The 15,945-nt window shown below is 55.1% G+C and overlaps 2 protein-coding genes and 1 long non-coding RNA gene across 3 annotated transcripts in view; 1 reads left to right on the top strand and 2 right to left on the bottom strand.

Annotated features, from left to right (window-relative positions):
• Positions 1-1,167: 1,167 nt before the first annotated feature.
• On the bottom strand, positions 1,168-2,917 carry LOC145518963 (uncharacterized). The gene is made up of 3 exons (XM_081524227.1): positions 2,783-2,917; positions 2,071-2,383; positions 1,168-1,820 (listed from the first exon to the last, which is right to left on the bottom strand). The coding sequence occupies exons 1-3, from the start codon at positions 2,915-2,917 to the stop codon at positions 1,192-1,194; spliced, it is 1,077 nt and encodes a 358-aa protein (XP_081380353.1). The 3' UTR covers positions 1,168-1,191.
• Positions 2,918-6,599: 3,682 nt separating this feature from the next.
• The window catches only part of LOC145517950 (uncharacterized), a 45,577-nt gene continuing 36,231 nt past the window's right edge, over positions 6,600-15,945 (top strand). The window contains exons 1-3 of the long non-coding RNA XR_014062436.1: positions 6,600-6,768; positions 10,957-11,182; positions 14,293-14,404. This is a non-coding gene — a long non-coding RNA (uncharacterized LOC145517950). The remainder of the gene's footprint in view (positions 6,769-10,956; positions 11,183-14,292; positions 14,405-15,945) is intronic.
• On the bottom strand, positions 8,807-10,607 carry LOC145517917 (uncharacterized). The gene is made up of 3 exons (XM_081521252.1): positions 10,422-10,607; positions 9,710-10,022; positions 8,807-9,459 (listed from the first exon to the last, which is right to left on the bottom strand). The coding sequence occupies exons 1-3, from the start codon at positions 10,554-10,556 to the stop codon at positions 8,831-8,833; spliced, it is 1,077 nt and encodes a 358-aa protein (XP_081377378.1). The 5' UTR covers positions 10,557-10,607; the 3' UTR covers positions 8,807-8,830.

Below are 15,945 nucleotides of genomic sequence, written 5' to 3'. Positions count from 1 at the left end.
ACACAGCTGACAGTGAAACAACAGCTTAGATCTGACAGCCGGAAAGCTCTGTCAGAAGGGACCTCCCTCTTCACACCGTAGAGGCTGTAGGAGCCGCCAGGGTTTGGGAACCAGTGCTGGGGCCAAAAGGACTCCACAGCTGTTTTCCTTCCTGGGGAGGGTTCTGGCTCGAGTGGGAATGGCTCAAGTCTCCTAAGGTTCTGAAAGCCCACTGTGTGCAGATTCACGGTACACAGAGAGGAGAAGGTGGAGTCCTGCCCTGGAGGTGGGCACAGCTCACGGATGAGCCAGGCAGGCAGGCAGGCAGGCAGGGCATGAGAACACCTGAGCTGCCTTCATGAGTGAATGGTGTGGGGGCAGAGGAAGAGAAGCCGGTCTGCTCCCTCATGTGGTGCCCAGGGCAGGTTGTCCCCAGAGGAAACCCTTACGACGGTGAGGACTATCACTGCTGTTTCCCAAGGGGTTCCGTAGGTGCGTGTCTTCCCCGGAGCGGTCAGGCCGTCTCTAAAGTACACTGGCCATGGGCATTGCCTCTCCTTGGAACTTCCCATGTGTCTCTCGTTTTTATGGAACAGTGATTTTTCTAGAGGGGTTCTGGGCCACAAGGTTGCTGGGTCATTTTCTAGCCTTCTGTCGTGAAGAACGCTTTCCTGGGCGTTGGGGTGGTTTGTTGTTCCAGCTCCCTTTCTTGGCTTCTTTTGGGAGCTGGTGCACCAAGAGGAGCTCAGCCTCTGCCTTCTGGCTGAGATGTCACCCTTCAAACAGCAATGCCTGCCTTTAGATAATGATGGCATTTGCCAAAAGGGCTTCGTTTGGCACATGATATCTTGAAAGGGCGTACACCGTCCTTTCAGCTATCAAAGGCTACTTCAAAGGACATAAAAATGAGAACTCTCCAATGGAGTCTTACAGTAGGTGGAGAGTCCGAAAAAAACTCCTTCAGTCATTTCACTGAGAGGCATTGATTGGGGACACCAAGAATATAGGAAGGAATGCCGAAAGAAAAGATGAAATTGTGTTCAGGATCGGGGGGAGGGATGAACAGGGCGTGCTTGCCTTGAATCCAGGCTTTGTTGGCGGGTGGGGCATAAAGATGGAAGGGGTCTGCAACTACAAAGTGGTGATGGTAACACAGTATCACCAGAGTGACAGAACAGTGTTCCCAAATTGCAACAATGATGAAAAAGTTTACTAATCCCAACTTAACCAACAGAAATACACGAAACCATACAAACAATAAAACATCACCAGAAAGGTGGAAACAAACCAAATGCAAAGCAGTTCAGGGGAAAGGAACTCCATGTCCCCTGGGGGCAGAACGAGTTGCCGGCGTCCACGGTGAGCAGACAGGGATGGAGGCTGCAGAGCCGACCGCTGCCCTGGACGTGGTGTTTCCGGCAAGGGCTCTGAGTCTCTGTCCAGAGCGGGGGCTCGTTCTTCCTGCAGGGGCGGGTGAGTCATCGTCGGCGTCTGGGTGTTGCGCGGGAGCCAGGGCAGGCTCTCCCTGCCGAGGCGGTGACTCCTCCTCTGCCTCGGGTTCTCCTGCCAAAGCCCGAGCAGGTACAGGTGCACGTGGAGGTGGAGGTTCTCGCTGAGGGGGTGGGACATCAGTGCCTGGAGCTGGGGGTCCTGCAGGCACGGAGATCCGATCTGCCCGGTGTGCTGGCCAGTACCCAGCTGGCCTGGTGTCTCTGCGAGGGCAAGTCTCGGTTCTCCACCTGCCCTCGGTGGATTCCTGGGTCCTGCACCTGGAGCCACCACCTCTGTAGGGACAGGTCTGGGAAGTGGAGCCTGGTTCCAGTTGGAGGCCAGTGCTAGAGCTGGGGGAGAAGCAAAGTTTACCCACAGGCCAGCCTTGGCATGTGCGTATCCCGGGACAGAAAGCTTCCAAGAGATTCCCAAAGAATACCCAGCGTCGGATGTCTTTTGGGACTGAAGTGTGCAAGATGGGGGTGGGGGTGTGAGGCCAGCGCTTGCTGCAGGCCCAGCAGCATCTTTCGGGGACTCGTCCCTGTGTAGCTCAGCACCCCCTCCCCACACACTCCCGTGCACCAGCCCCAGCGTCCTCACCTCTGTGCTCTGGCGTGCTGGGCTCCAGGTCCTCCTGCTGCCTCAGAGGCCGGGGTTCTCGGGACTCTGGGTCGGAGCCGGGTGTGCTGAGCTCCGTGGCAGCCTCAGACTGGGCCGCCGGGTGTATCCTGGGCGGTGTCTCGGCAGCAGGCCTTCCCCGCCTCCGCTTCGCCCCCGGTGGGGCTGATGCCTCCGTGGGCACGCTCACCTGGAGCCTGCACTGGGCCTCACGGGCGGGGGGGTGGTGCTCCGACCCCTCCCTCCAGGAGGTGGACGGGGTGTCCCCGTCCTCGGCCTCATCACGTGGGAAGCTCTGCAACGACAGTGACCGTCAGCCAGCCGTGCTGGGAGTTTTCCGAGCTGGGCCTGGCCAGTGGAGCCGCTGCTTCTGCCTGCTCGAACTTCTCTTCCCAGAAGGGTCAGAGACGTGTGTCTGCTCACATCCCCACCCGGGAGGCAAGAGACCCACCTGAGGGTGTGAGGTCAGCCTGGGCGGCCGGCGCTGCCCGCACTCTCCCCATCCCACCCAGCCTGCTCTCCCCTGGGGTGTGGACACAACTTGTCCGCAGGCTTCTGACCCCACATCCGCCTGGGCTTCCTTGAGGGAGACACACCCCGAGAAACCCGCATCCACACACACAGGCAAAGGACCCGGTGTTTCCGGGTGGCATGGGAGAGGTGGCCTGGCCCGGCCTGGGGCTCCCCGTGTTACCTTTCTGTTTCTCCGGGCAAAGGGCCAGAGGCCTCTCGGGGGTGCCCTGAGCCAACGTCGACAGGGTGCCCACGCACACTGCCTGTGAGCTCTCCTGCGGCCCCGGGCTCTGGGCAGGGGCAAACAGCAGAACATCCTGGCAGCAAGTGATCTGGCTGGGGGCTCCTCTCCGCTCTGGAGGCCTGGATACCCGGGTTGCGGGTTCTGTTGGGTTCTGTTGCCGGCAGGTGACATCATTTCCTGGGGTTCGTGCTGAGGTCCCTTCCCCAAAACTTCCCAAGGGAATCTCTGGGTTTCTGACTGCTCGACCACCCCCCTTAGGCCATGTGCAGGCACAGTGACAGCCACACAGCCCAGCCCACAGCCCTGGGGAGGCCTGGGTGCAGCCAGGGCCTGAGCTCCGAGGACCCCGCTGCTCTCAGACCAGGCTCCTTCTTCTCATAAGTGGTGTGGCCCTGGACAAGCATATGCCCCTCAGGGTTTCCCCAGTCTCTCCATCTGCAGAGAGGGGGTCATTCTCCCATCTGTTTCCTAGGTCTGGCGGCCTACGAGCAGCTCCATGCCTTTCCACCTGGGGCCGATATCACGTGGAGCTTGTGCGCTGAGACTTCAGAAAGAAAGACTCCATCCAGGGCTGACACAGCACAGAATGGGGCAGAACGAGGCCTGGATGCGCCGTGGAACCCAGGAAAAGGCACTCCCCCTCCTGACTGTTTTGAGACCCCGCATCCAAGTTGGAGCACCGAAAGGAAGACTCGAAGGTCTCCCTCTCTTATAGAAAAGAGTAGCCAACTTTCTGGTCCTCTGTTTGCATTGAGATTCTGTTCAAGTGTCCCAGCTCGGCTTCTGCGGGTGGCTGAGCTTCTAATGGATCCCTGGGTTCTTGTCTTTTCCTCTCCAAACCTTCCGTCCTTTTCCCCCTTCTGGGGTGGATGGGCGCTGTCATTGCTTCTACCTTCGAGACAGAGTGATGAAAAGTCTGGGCCATCGACTCCTTTCCTCTCTTTGGTTCCGTGTCTCTCTCTGGCTGTGTCCCTCTCTTTTCCTTTCTCGATTCAGTCTGTGTCTTCCTCTTTCTCTCTCGTGTGTGGATGGATGGATGCTAGGAATGCACATGTATATGATTAGATGAGGGTTATGTTTTAGGGATAGGTTAGAGGGAGAGAAAGGCTTTAGGTCGGAGTTGGTCATGGGGGAAGGGTCAAGGGTGGTGGTGGTGTTTCTTGGAATCTGAGTGCTGTGCATTCTTCGTCTCTTTCCATATGAACCCCTTCTCAGATACACCACTTGCAAGGAGTCTCTCATGTTCCGTTTCCTATCTTTTGCATTTGTGAATGCTTAGCTTCTCTGTTGTGAAGAGGTTCCATTGGATGGAAACCCATTGGTGTACTTCGTTTCCCTCTTTCCCTTACTTGAAGAGACCCATTTCTACCTCCGCCCAGCAAATGGCAAGGAGACTCTGATGTTAAGGAGCCTTTGACCTACGCTTCTTTCTAGCTATCTCATGACATCAGCCTTTAGGGTGAGGGTTTTCCCCGATATTGAGGTGGTGTGAGATCAAAACCAATAGCGTTCTTCAGATGTAGCTGTCTGGTTTTCCCATGGACATTGATTGAAGAGGCTTTCTTGTTCCCATTTGGATATTCTCCCCTTCTGTGTCAGAGACGAGTTGACCATGGATGCCGGGGTTTGTTTCTGGACCCTCAACTTTATTCCATCGATCTGGATCTGTGTGTGTTGTTGTATTCCCAATAGCATACTGTCCTGCTGCTGCCGCTGCGGCTAAGTCACTTCAGTCGTGTCTGACTCTGCGCGACCCCATGGCCTGCAGCCTACCAGGCTCCTCTGTCCAGGGCATTTTCCAGGCAAGAGTACTGGAGTGGGTCGCCATCGCCTTCTCCGATACTCTCCTGAGGATCCTAGTTTGCTCGTCTAATTTCCTTTCACACAACCTTGGATGTCCGTATCGGGGCTTTTTCGTCGGATTGTATTGACAATTTAGGCTCTTTTCTGTTTCCGTAACCCCTGTTGCAATTCTTTGTTCGGTGCGAAAATGCATTGGCATTTTGGGAGGAATACCATCGAAGCTGTGGATTGCCTTGTGGGGCTGTGACATCATTTTCCCAATAGGAATTCTTTCAAGCCCTGAGCACAGCTTCTCTTTGCAGCGATTGGTGTGGGCTTGATCTTCCTTCTTCCATCTCTCGCCGTTTTGTGAGAACAGGTCCTTCCTTCCCTTCTGGGTTAGATGGACTCGTGGGTATCACTTCAGTGAATGGCATTGTCAGTGGGGGTGACAATTCCCTTCTCATTGGAAGACTTTGCTGTGAGTATTAGAAATGCAAGTGATTTCTCTTCCCCTTCCTCCCTGTCCATCTCTCAGAGCCACCGGGAAACAGAGGCTTCATCCAGGGTCACACAGGCCCGAGGGAGTGCAACTAGACTGTTGTTTCTTCAGGCCCTCTGTGCTGGACATCATCCGGGATACTCTGTGTGTGTCTTCCTCAGTCTGGTGTCCCTTCAGACCTTTCCCTAGTTTTCACAGGCTTGTTGTGTTGGTGTTCTTTGTCTGTTTGGAGACACATCCTTGAGAAGCTTTGTGTTTCCACTCATTCATCTCGCGATGTATGACCTGTCCTTTGCTTTTGTCATGAGGTCTTTCCCACAGTAGATATCTTTGATTTTGCAAAGTCCACTGTATTCTCTGGGTTGTTTTGTGGACTGCCTTTTAGTTTTGTGTGTGAAGACTCAAAGCACGTGTCCGGTTTCTGCTCATTGTTCTTCTAGATTTGTGACAAGTTTTCATGGAAACTTTGTCTAGGGATAACTGGAAGTGAACTCGGTGTAAGGTGTCAAGTCTCCATCTCCATTCATGTCATGCCCTGCAGTTTCCAATTCCCTGTTCCTGAGTGGTTTTGGAGACCTTGTGGGAAGTCTGGTTGCATCGGAGTTTGCGTTTCCACCTTGAGTAGATTCACACTGTTCTGCCCTCAGGGACACTGTCAAGGGGGAGTGAGGAGCAGCCTGCACTTCCAGCAGTGACCACACGGTGGGGCGAGTGCTGCTCTCCCCTCTGGGAGCCCCAGGCCACAGGCATCCCAGTGAGGAGCCAGCTTTGTGCTCAGCTGAAAGGAGTTAGTCTCTCAGGATCCTCTGAGCCCTTGCCTTTGGATCACCCAGGGTGGGCATTTACTGTGACAGAAAAAAATTGCCCTGAATTCCATGGACGGAAGAGCCTGGCTGTGTAGAGTTCGTGAGTTGCCGTGAATCAGACACAACTGAGGACACAAAAATTCAATAGACTAAAACCCTTTTTGGGGGTGGGGGAAGTGAAAGGGGGTGATGTGGGTTTTTTTGTCTTATATAATAGCCAAGGGAAATCTAGTTTAAACCTAAATTCACATAGATGGGAAAGGTATAGCTCTCCGTCACCCTATTAAAAAAAAAAAAAAAACTACTTAAATTTTCTGAAAGTTTATTTAGTAGCTTCCTTGAGCAGTTCATTGTGAAGCTTTTTTTTTTTTTTCTGTCACATTGGCCTCATTAAAAAGTACGGTTTGCCTTTACTGGATAATTTCGTTCATTGGTTTGTTAGGGAATCTTGGTAATATTTGAGTTTCCTGGGGAGCATGGTCACATGACCTGGCCCTGGCCAATCGGTGCGTTCCACCTCCCTGGCCACTGTGATTGGCTCCGGACTGGGGCAGTGCCCAATCGGGGCCCAGGGTCGGGCCTCACGTTGGAAGCCAGGGGAAGACGAGCTCTCGTCCTGCTGGGGTAGGGGAAGGGGTGGGGCCGGGGGAGGTCAGGCTCCAGCAGTGGGAGGGGCTTGAGGTCCGCCTGCGGCAGTTGGTGACCTTCCTGCTCCCCTCAGGGCAGAGCCGCCGGCCTGAGAATGAGGGCACTGCTGAGCCCAGGGGCTGGGATGGCCCGTTGCTGCTGTGGTCCCAGAGCTCCACCCGAGACCTGAGGGAGGCCGTCTGCCCGTGAGTCCTCTCCCGCTTGTCTGTCAGCTTGTTTGAACCATGCTGGGTTTTCTGCCCAGCTGGCTAAGGGGAGTCCCTGGAAATGCAAGGGTGTGGGTTTTGGCAGACTTCAGGGAAGACATGCCAGATGAGCCTGGGAGACTCCCCCTTAATCTGGATTCAGGAGATATCTCTTCGGGCCAGCTAGTAATTGTAGGATAAGCCTAATGAGTCTTCACAGGATGAAGAGAGTAACGTGCCAAGGTAGCAATCGATGTCCTCATTCGAGAGGATGAAGCTGGTGCTCAGAGAAGGGGGGAACTTGGCCACAGCAAGGAGGTGTGCACCCAGACAGAACCCCCAGATCCGGCCATTTGAGCTCAGGGAGGCCACTGGTGTGGCTTGTCCCTGTGGCAGGGGCCGAGGCACGCAGCCCACCCTGATTCCTGCGGGGGCCTGACTTGGGAAGTGCCATCTGGTAGCTTTGAGACTCACCAAACCAAATTGCACTGGAGAGAGGAAGGACACCTTCCTTCATCCACCCCCCACCCCCGCCGGATTCCCACATACCCTGACCCCTTTCTCTGGATTTCGGAGCCATTTCCCGAGTCCCGCTCATATGACCTCATTCGAAGTGCACTGTGGACGAGCTGCCATCTGCAGCTGCTACCACAGCAGCCAAGGGCTTTAGCTCCTGAGTACCTCCCTTCCTTTGGAACTTGGGGGCCCTCTACTCCCCACTTGCACGCCACAGACCTTTGCTGAGGATTGTGGGGACCCTCACTCAGTTTGCAGCACGTTGTAGCCATCCCTGTCCTCTCAATACCTCCCTTGCAACTCAGCTTGTGAGCTCCTTTGGAGCAGCGTGGCCCACCTGGCTGCAACGGAAGAGACACAGCTGACAGTGAAACAACAGCTTAGATCTGACAGCCGGAAAGCTCTGTCAGAAGGGACCTCCCTCTTCACACCGTAGAGGCTGTAGGAGCCGCCAGGGTTTGGGAACCAGTGCTGGGGCCAAAATGACTCCACAGCTGTTTTCCTTCCTGGGGAGGGTTCTGGCTCGAGTGGGAATGGCTCAAGTCTCCTAAGGTTCTGAAAGCCCACTGTGTGCAGATTCACGGTACACAGAGAGGAGAAGGTGGAGTCCTGCCCTGGAGGTGGGCACAGCTCACGGATGAGCCAGGCAGGCAGGCAGGCAGGCAGGGCATGAGAACACCTGAGCTGCCTTCATGAGTGAATGGTGTGGGGGCAGAGGAAGAGAAGCCGGTCTGCTCCCTCATGTGGTGCCCAGGGCAGGTTGTCCCCAGAGGAAACCCTTACGACGGTGAGGACTATCACTGCTGTTTCCCAAGGGGTTCCGTCGGTGCGTGTCTTCCCCGGAGCGGTCAGGCCGTCTCTAAAGTACACTGGCCGTGGGCATTGCCTCTCCTTGGAACTTCCCATGTGTTTCTCGTTTTTATGGAACAGTGATTTTTCTAGAGGGGTTCTGGGCCACAAGGTTGCTGGGTCATTTTCTAGCCTTCTGTCGTGAAGAACGCTTTCCTGGGCGTTGGGGTGGTTTGTTGTTCCAGCTCCCTTTCTTGGCTTCTTTTGGGAGCTGGTGCAACAAGAGGAGCTCAGCCTCTGCCTTCTGGCTGAGATGTCACCCTTCAAACAGCAATGCCTGCCTGGAGATAATGATGGCATTTGCCAAAAGGGCTTCGTTTGGCACATGATATCTTGAAAGGACGTACACCGTCCTTTCAGCTATCAAAGGCTACTTCAAAGGACATAAAAATGAGAACTCTCCAATGGAGTCTTACAGTAGGTGGAGAGTCCGAAAAAAACTCCTTCAGTCATTTCAGTGAGAGGCGTTGATTGGGGACACCAAGAATATAGGAAGGAATGCCGAAAGAAAAGATGAAATTGTGTTCAGGATCGGGGGGAGGGATGAACAGGGCGTGCTTGCCTTGAATCCAGGCTTTGTTGGCGGGTGGGGCATAAAGATGGAAGGGGTCTGCAACTACAAAGTGGTGATGGTAACACAGTATCACCAGAGTGACACAACAGTGTTCCCAAATTGCAACAATGATGAAAAAGTTTACTAATCCCAACTTAACCAACAGAAATACACGAAACCATACAAACAATAAAACATCACCAGAAAGGTGGAAACAAACCAAATGCAAAGCAGTTCAGGGGAAAGGAACTCCATGTCCCCTGGGGGCAGAACGAGTTGCCGGCGTCCACGGTGAGCAGACAGGGATGGAGGCTGCAGAGCCGACCGCTGCCCTGGACGTGGTGTTTCCGGCAAGGGCTCTGGGTCTCTGTCCAGAGCGGGGGCTCGTTCTTCCTGCAGGGGCGGGTGAGTCATCGTCGGCGTCTGGGTGTTGCGCGGGAGCCAGGGCAGGCTCTCCCTGCCGAGGCGGTGACTCCTCCTCTGCCTCGGGTTCTCCTGCCAAAGCCCGAGCAGGTACAGGTGCACGTGGAGGTGGAGGTTCTCGCTGAGGGGGTGGGACATCAGTGCCTGGAGCTGGGGGTCCTGCAGGCACGGAGATCCGATCTGCCCGGTGTGCTGGCCAGTACCCAGCTGGCCTGGTGTCTCTGCGAGGGCAAGTCTCGGTTCTCCATCTGCCCTCGGTGGATTCCTGGGTCCTGCACCTGGAGCCACCACCTCTGTAGGGACAGGTCTGGGAAGTGGAGCCTGGTTCCAGTTGGAGGCCAGTGCTAGAGCTGGGGGAGAAGCAAAGTTTACCCACAGGCCAGCCTTGGCATGTGCGTATCCCGGGACAGAAAGCTTCCAAGAGATTCCCAAAGAATACCCAGCGTCGGATGTCTTTTGGGACTGAAGTGTGCAAGATGGGGGTGGGGGTGTGAGGCCAGCGCTTGCTGCAGGCCCAGCAGCATCTTTCGGGGACTCGTCCCTGTGTAGCTCAGCACCCCCTCCCCACACACTCCCGTGCACCAGCCCCAGCGTCCTCACCTCTGTGCTCTGGCGTGCTGGGCTCCAGGTCCTCCTGCTGCCTCAGAGGCCGGGGTTCTCGGGACTCTGGGTCGGAGCCGGGTGTGCTGAGCTCCGTGGCAGCCTCAGACTGGGCCGCCGGGTGTATCCTGGGCGGTGTCTCGGCAGCAGGCCTTCCCCGCCTCCGCTTCGCCCCCGGTGGGGCTGATGCCTCCGTGGGCACGCTCACCTGGAGCCTGCACTGGGCCTCACGGGCGGGGGGGTGGTGCTCCGACCCCTCCCTCCAGGAGGTGGACGGGGTGTCCCCGTCCTCGGCCTCATCACGTGGGAAGCTCTGCAACGACAGTGACCGTCAGCCAGCCGTGCTGGGAGTTTTCCGAGCTGGGCCTGGCCAGTGGAGCCGCTGCTTCTGCCTGCTCGAACTTCTCTTCCCAGAAGGGTCAGAGACGTGTGTCTGCTCACATCCCCACCCGGGAGGAAAGAGACCCACCTGAGGGTGTGAGGTCAGCCTGGGCGGCCGGCGCTGCCCGCACTCTCCCCATCCCACCCAGCCTGCTCTCCCCTGGGGTGTGGACACAACTTGTCCGCAGGCTTCTGACCCCACATCCGCCTGGGCTTCCTTGAGGGAGACACACCCCGAGAAACCCGCATCCACACACACAGGCAAAGGACCCGGTGTTTCCGGGTGGCATGGGAGAGGTGGCCTGGCCCGGCCTGGGGCTCCCCGTGTTACCTTTCTGTTTCTCCGGGCAAAGGGCCAGAGGCCTCTCGGGGGTGCCCTGAGCCAACGTCGACAGGGTGCCCACGCACACTGCCTGTGAGCTCTCCTGCGGCCCCGGGCTCTGGGCAGGGGCAAACAGCAGAACATCCTGGCAGCAAGTGATCTGGCTGGGGGCTCCTCTCCGCTCTGGAGGCCTGGATACCCGGGTTGCGGGTTCTGTTGGGTTCTGTTGCCGGCAGGTGACATCATTTCCTGGGGTTCGTGCTGAGGTCCCTTCCCCAAAACTTCCCAAGGGAATCTCTGGGTTTCTGACTGCTCGACCACCCCCCTTAGGCCATGTGCAGGCACAGTGACAGCCACACAGCCCAGCCCACAGCCCTGGGGAGGCCTGGGTGCAGCCAGGGCCTGAGCTCCGAGGACCCCGCTGCTCTCAGACCAGGCTCCTTCTTCTCATAAGTGGTGTGGCCCTGGACAAGCATATGCCCCTCAGGGTTTCCCCAGTCTCTCCATCTGCAGAGAGGGGGTCATTCTCCCATCTGTTTCCTAGGTCTGGCGGCCTACGAGCAGCTCCATGCCTTTCCACCTGGGGCCGATATCACGTGGAGCTTGTGCGCTGAGACTTCAGAAAGAAAGACTCCATCCAGGGCTGACACAGCACAGAATGGGGCAGAACGAGGCCTGGATGCGCCGTGGAACCCAGGAAAAGGCACTCCCCCTCCTGACTGTTTTGAGACCCCGCATCCAAGTTGGAGCACCGAAAGGAAGACTCGAAGGTCTCCCTCTCTTATAGAAAAGAGTAGCCAACTTTCTGGTCCTCTGTTTGCATTGAGATTCTGTTCAAGTGTCCCAGCTCGGCTTCTGCGGGTGGCTGAGCTTCTAATGGATCCCTGGGTTCTTGTCTTTTCCTCTCCAAACCTTCCGTCCTTTTCCCCCTTCTGGGGTGGATGGGCGCTGTCATTGCTTCTACCTTCGAGACAGAGTGATGAAAAGTCTGGGCCATCGACTCCTTTCCTCTCTTTGGTTCCGTGTCTCTCTCTGGCTGTGTCCCTCTCTTTTCCTTTCTCGATTCAGACTGTGTCTCCCTCTTTCTCTCTCGTGTGTGGATGGATGGATGCTAGGAATGCACATGTATATGATTAGATGAGGGTTATGTTTTAGGGATAGGTTAGAGGGAGAGAAAGGCTTTAGGTCGGAGTTGGTCATGGGGGAAGGGTCAAGGGTGGTGGTGGTGTTTCTTGGAATCTGAGTGCTGTGCATTCTTCGTCTCTTTCCATATGAACCCCTTCTCAGATACACCACTTGCAAGGAGTCTCTCATGTTCCGTTTCCTATCTTTTGCATTTGTGAATGCTTAGCTTCTCTGTTGTGAAGAGGTTCCATTGGATGGAAACCCAGTGGTGTACTTCGTTTCCCTCTTTCCCTTACTTGAAGAGACCCATTTCTACCTCCGCCCAGCAAATGGCAAGGAGACTCTGATGTTAAGGAGCCTTTGACCTACGCTTCTTTCTAGCTATCTCATGACATCAGCCTTTAGGGTGAGGGTTTTCCCCGATATTGAGGTGGTGTGAGATCAAAACCAATAGCGTTCTTCAGATGTAGCTGTCTGGTTTTCCCATGGACATTGATTGAAGAGGCTTTCTTGTTCCCATTTGGATATTCTCCCCTTCTGTGTCAGAGACGAGTTGACCATGGATGCCGGGGTTTGTTTCTGGACCCTCAACTTTATTCCATCGATCTGGATCTGTGTGTGTTGTTGTATTCCCAATAGCATACTGTCCTGCTGCTGCCGCTGCGGCTAAGTCACTTCAGTCGTGTCTGACTCTGCGCGACCCCATGGCCTGCAGCCTACCAGGCTCCTCTGTCCAGGGCATTTTCCAGGCAAGAGTACTGGAGTGGGTCGCCATCGCCTTCTCCGATACTCTCCTGAGGATCCTAGTTTGCTCGTCTAATTTCCTTTCACACAACCTTGGATGTCCGTATCGGGGCTTTTTCGTCGGATTGTATTGACAATTTAGGCTCTTTTCTGTTTCCGTAACCCCTGTTGCAATTCTTTGTTCGGTGCGAAAATGCATTGGCATTTTGGGAGGAATACCATCGAAGCTGTGGATTGCCTTGTGGGGCTGTGACATCATTTTCCCAATAGGAATTCTTTCAAGCCCTGAGCACAGCTTCTCTTTGCAGCGATTGGTGTGGGCTTGATCTTCCTTCTTCCATCTCTCGCCGTTTTGTGAGAACAGGTCCTTCCTTCCCTTCTGGGTTAGATGGACTCGTGGGTATCACTTCAGTGAATGGCATTGTCAGTGGGGGTGATAATTCCCTTCTCATTGGAAGACTTTGCTGTGAGTATTAGAAATGCAAGTGATTTCTCTTCCCCTTCCTCCCTGTCCATCTCTCAGAGCCACCGGGAAACAGAGGCCTCATCCAGGGTCACACAGGCCCGAGGGAGTGCAACTAGACTGTTGTTTCTTCAGGCCCTCTGTGCTGGACATCATCCGGGATACTCTGTGTGTGTCTTCCTCAGTCTGGTGTCCCTTCAGACCTTTCCCTAGTTTTCACAGGCTTGTTGTGTTGGTGTTCTTTGTCTGTTTGGAGACACATCCTTGAGAAGCTTTGTGTTTCCACTCATTCATCTCGCGATGTATGACCTGTCTTTTGCTTTTGTCATGAGGTCTTTCCCACAGTAGATATCTTTGATTTTGCAAAGTCCACTGTATTCTCTGGGTTGTTTTGTGGACTGCCTTTTAGTTTTGTGTGTGAAGACTCAAAGCACGTGTCCGGTTTCTGCTCATTGTTCTTCTAGATTTGTGACAAGTTTTCATGGAAACTTTGTCTAGGGATAACTGGAAGTGAACTCGGTGTAAGGTGTCAAGTCTCCATCTCCATTCATGTCATGCCCTGCAGTTTCCAATTCCCTGTTCCTGAGTGGTTTTGGAGACCTTGTGGGAAGTCTGGTTGCATCGGAGTTTGCGTTTCCACCTTGAGTAGATTCACACTGTTCTGCCCTCAGGGACACTGTCAAGGGGGAGTGAGGAGCAGCCTGCACTTCCAGCAGTGACCACACGGTGGGGCGAGTGCTGCTCTCCCCTCTGGGAGCCCCAGGCCACAGGCATCCCAGTGAGGAGCCAGCTTTGTGCTCAGCTGAAAGGAGTTAGTCTCTCAGGATCCTCTGAGCCCTTGCCTTTGGATCACCCAGGGTGGGCATTTACTGTGACAGAAAAAAATTGCCCTGAATTCCATGGACGGAAGAGCCTGGCTGTGTAGAGTTCGTGAGTTGCCGTGAATCAGACACAACTGAGGACACAAAAATTCAATAGACTAAAACCCTTTTTGGGGGTGGGGGAAGTGAAAGGGGGTGATGTGGGTTTTTTTGTCTTATATAATAGCCAAAGGAAATCTAGTTTAAACCTAAATTCACATAGATGGGAAAGGTATAGCTCTCCGTCACCCTATTAAAAAAAAAAAAAACTACTTAAATTTTCTGAAAGTTTATTTAGTAGCTTCCTTGAGCAGTTCATTGTGAAGCTTTTTTTTTTTTTCTGTCACATTGGCCTCATTAAAAAGTACGGTTTGCCTTTACTGGATAATTTCGTTCATTGGTTTGTTAGGGAATCTTGGTAATATTTGAGTTTCCTGGGGAGCATGGTCACATGACCTGGCCCTGGCCAATCGGTGCGTTCCACCTCCCTGGCCACTGTGATTGGCTCCGGACTGGGGCAGTGCCCAATCGGGGCCCAGGGTCGGGCCTCACGTTGGAAGCCAGGGGAAGACGAGCTCTCGTCCTGCTGGGGTAGGGGAAGGGGTGGGGCCGGGGGAGGTCAGGCTCCAGCAGTGGGAGGGGCTTGAGGTCCGCCTGCGGCAGTTGGTGACCTTCCTGCTCCCCTCAGGGCAGAGCCGCCGGCCTGAGAATGAGGGCACTGCTGAGCCCAGGGGCTGGGATGGCCCGTTGCTGCTGTGGTCCCAGAGCTCCACCCGAGACCTGAGGGAGGCCGTCTGCCCGTGAGTCCTCTCCCGCTTGTCTGTCAGCTTGTTTGAACCATGCTGGGTTTTCTGCCCAGCTGGCTAAGGGGAGTCCCTGGAAATGCAAGGGTGTGGGTTTTGGCAGACTTCAGGGAAGACATGCCAGATGAGCCTGGGAGACTCCCCCTTAATCTGGATTCAGGAGATATCTCTTCGGGCCAGCTAGTAATTGTATGATAAGCCTAATGAGTCTTCACAGGATGAAGAGAGTAACGTGCCAAGGTAGCAATCGATGTCCTCATTCGAGAGGATGAAGCTGGTGCTCAGAGAAGGGGGGAACTTGGCCACAGCAAGGAGGTGTGCACCCAGACAGAACCCCCAGATCCGGCCATTTGAGCTCAGGGAGGCCACTGGTGTGGCTTGTCCCTGTGGCAGGGGCCGAGGCACGCAGCCCACCCTGATTCCTGCGGGGGCCTGACTTGGGAAGTGCCATCTGGTAGCTTTGAGACTCACCAAACCAAATTGCACTGGAGAGAGGAAGGACACCTTCCTTCATCCACCCCCCACCCCCGCCGGATTCCCACATACCCTGACCCCTTTCTCTGGATTTCGGAGCCATTTCCCGAGTCCCGCTCATATGACCTCATTCGAAGTGCACTGTGGACGAGCTGCCATCTGCAGCTGCTACCACAGCAGCCAAGGGCTTTAGCTCCCGAGTACCTCCCTTCCTTTGGAACTTGGGGGCCCTCTACTCCCCACTTGCACGCCACAGACCTTTGCTGAGGATTGTGGGGACCCTCACTCAGTTTGCAGCACGTTGTAGCCATCCCTGTCCTCTCAATACCTCCCTTGCAACTCAGCTTGTGAGCTCCTTTGGAGCAGCGTGGCCCACCTGGCTGCAACGGAAGAGACACAGCTGACAGTGAAACAACAGCTTAGATCTGACAGCCGGAAAGCTCTGTCAGAAGGGACCTCCCTCTTCACACCGTAGAGGCTGTAGGAGCCGCCAGGGTTTGGGAACCAGTGCTGGGGCCAAAATGACTCCACAGCTGTTTTCCTTCCTGGGGAGGGTTCTGGCTCGAGTGGGAATGGCTCAAGTCTCCTAAGGTTCTGAAAGCCCACTGTGTGCAGATTCACGGTACACAGAGAGGAGAAGGTGGAGTCCTGCCCTGGAGGTGGGCACAGCTCACGGATGAGCCAGGCAGGCAGGCAGGCAGACAGGGCATGAGAACACCTGAGCTGCCTTCATGAGTGAATGGTGTGGGGGCAGAGGAAGAGAAGCCGGTCTGCTCCCTCATGTGGTGCCCAGGGCAGGTTGTCCCCAGAGGAAACCCTTACGACGGTGAGGACTATCACTGCTGTTTCCCAAGGGGTTCCGTCGGTGCGTGTCTTCCCCGGAGCGGTCAGGCCGTCTCTAAAGTACACTGGCCATGGGCATTGCCTCTCCTTGGAACTTCCCATGTGTTTCTCGTTTTTATGGAACAGTGATTTTTCTAGAGGGGTTCTGGGCCACAAGGTTGCTGGGTCATTTTCTAGCCTTCTGTCGTGAAGAACGCTTTCCTGGGCGTTGGGGTGGTTTG

Source organism: Giraffa tippelskirchi, chromosome 8 (assembly GCF_054371585.1).
Source record: "Giraffa tippelskirchi isolate mGirTip1 chromosome 8, T2T-mGirTip1v1.2.pri, whole genome shotgun sequence".
In the NCBI taxonomy this organism is placed as follows: Eukaryota; Metazoa; Chordata; class Mammalia; order Artiodactyla; family Giraffidae; genus Giraffa; species Giraffa tippelskirchi.
Note: the sequence above shows the minus strand (reverse complement) of the source record. Positions and strands in the feature narration are given on the sequence as shown.

Bases quoted from the DNA above. Each gene is read 5' to 3' on its own strand.
- LOC145517917 (XM_081521252.1), bottom strand. From the start codon at position 10,556: ATGTTCTGCTGTTTGCCCCTGCCCAGAGCCCGGGGCCGCAGGAGAGCT. The intron at 10,023-10,421 runs GTAACACGGGGA...CTGTCGTTGCAG, and splicing joins TTGCCCGGAGAAACAGAAAG to AGCTTCCCACGTGATGAGGC. The intron at 9,460-9,709 runs GTGAGGACGCTG...CTTCTCCCCCAG, and splicing joins CAGCACGCCAGAGCACAGAG to CTCTAGCACTGGCCTCCAAC.
- LOC145518963 (XM_081524227.1), bottom strand. From the start codon at position 2,917: ATGTTCTGCTGTTTGCCCCTGCCCAGAGCCCGGGGCCGCAGGAGAGCT. The intron at 2,384-2,782 runs GTAACACGGGGA...CTGTCGTTGCAG, and splicing joins TTGCCCGGAGAAACAGAAAG to AGCTTCCCACGTGATGAGGC. The intron at 1,821-2,070 runs GTGAGGACGCTG...CTTCTCCCCCAG, and splicing joins CAGCACGCCAGAGCACAGAG to CTCTAGCACTGGCCTCCAAC.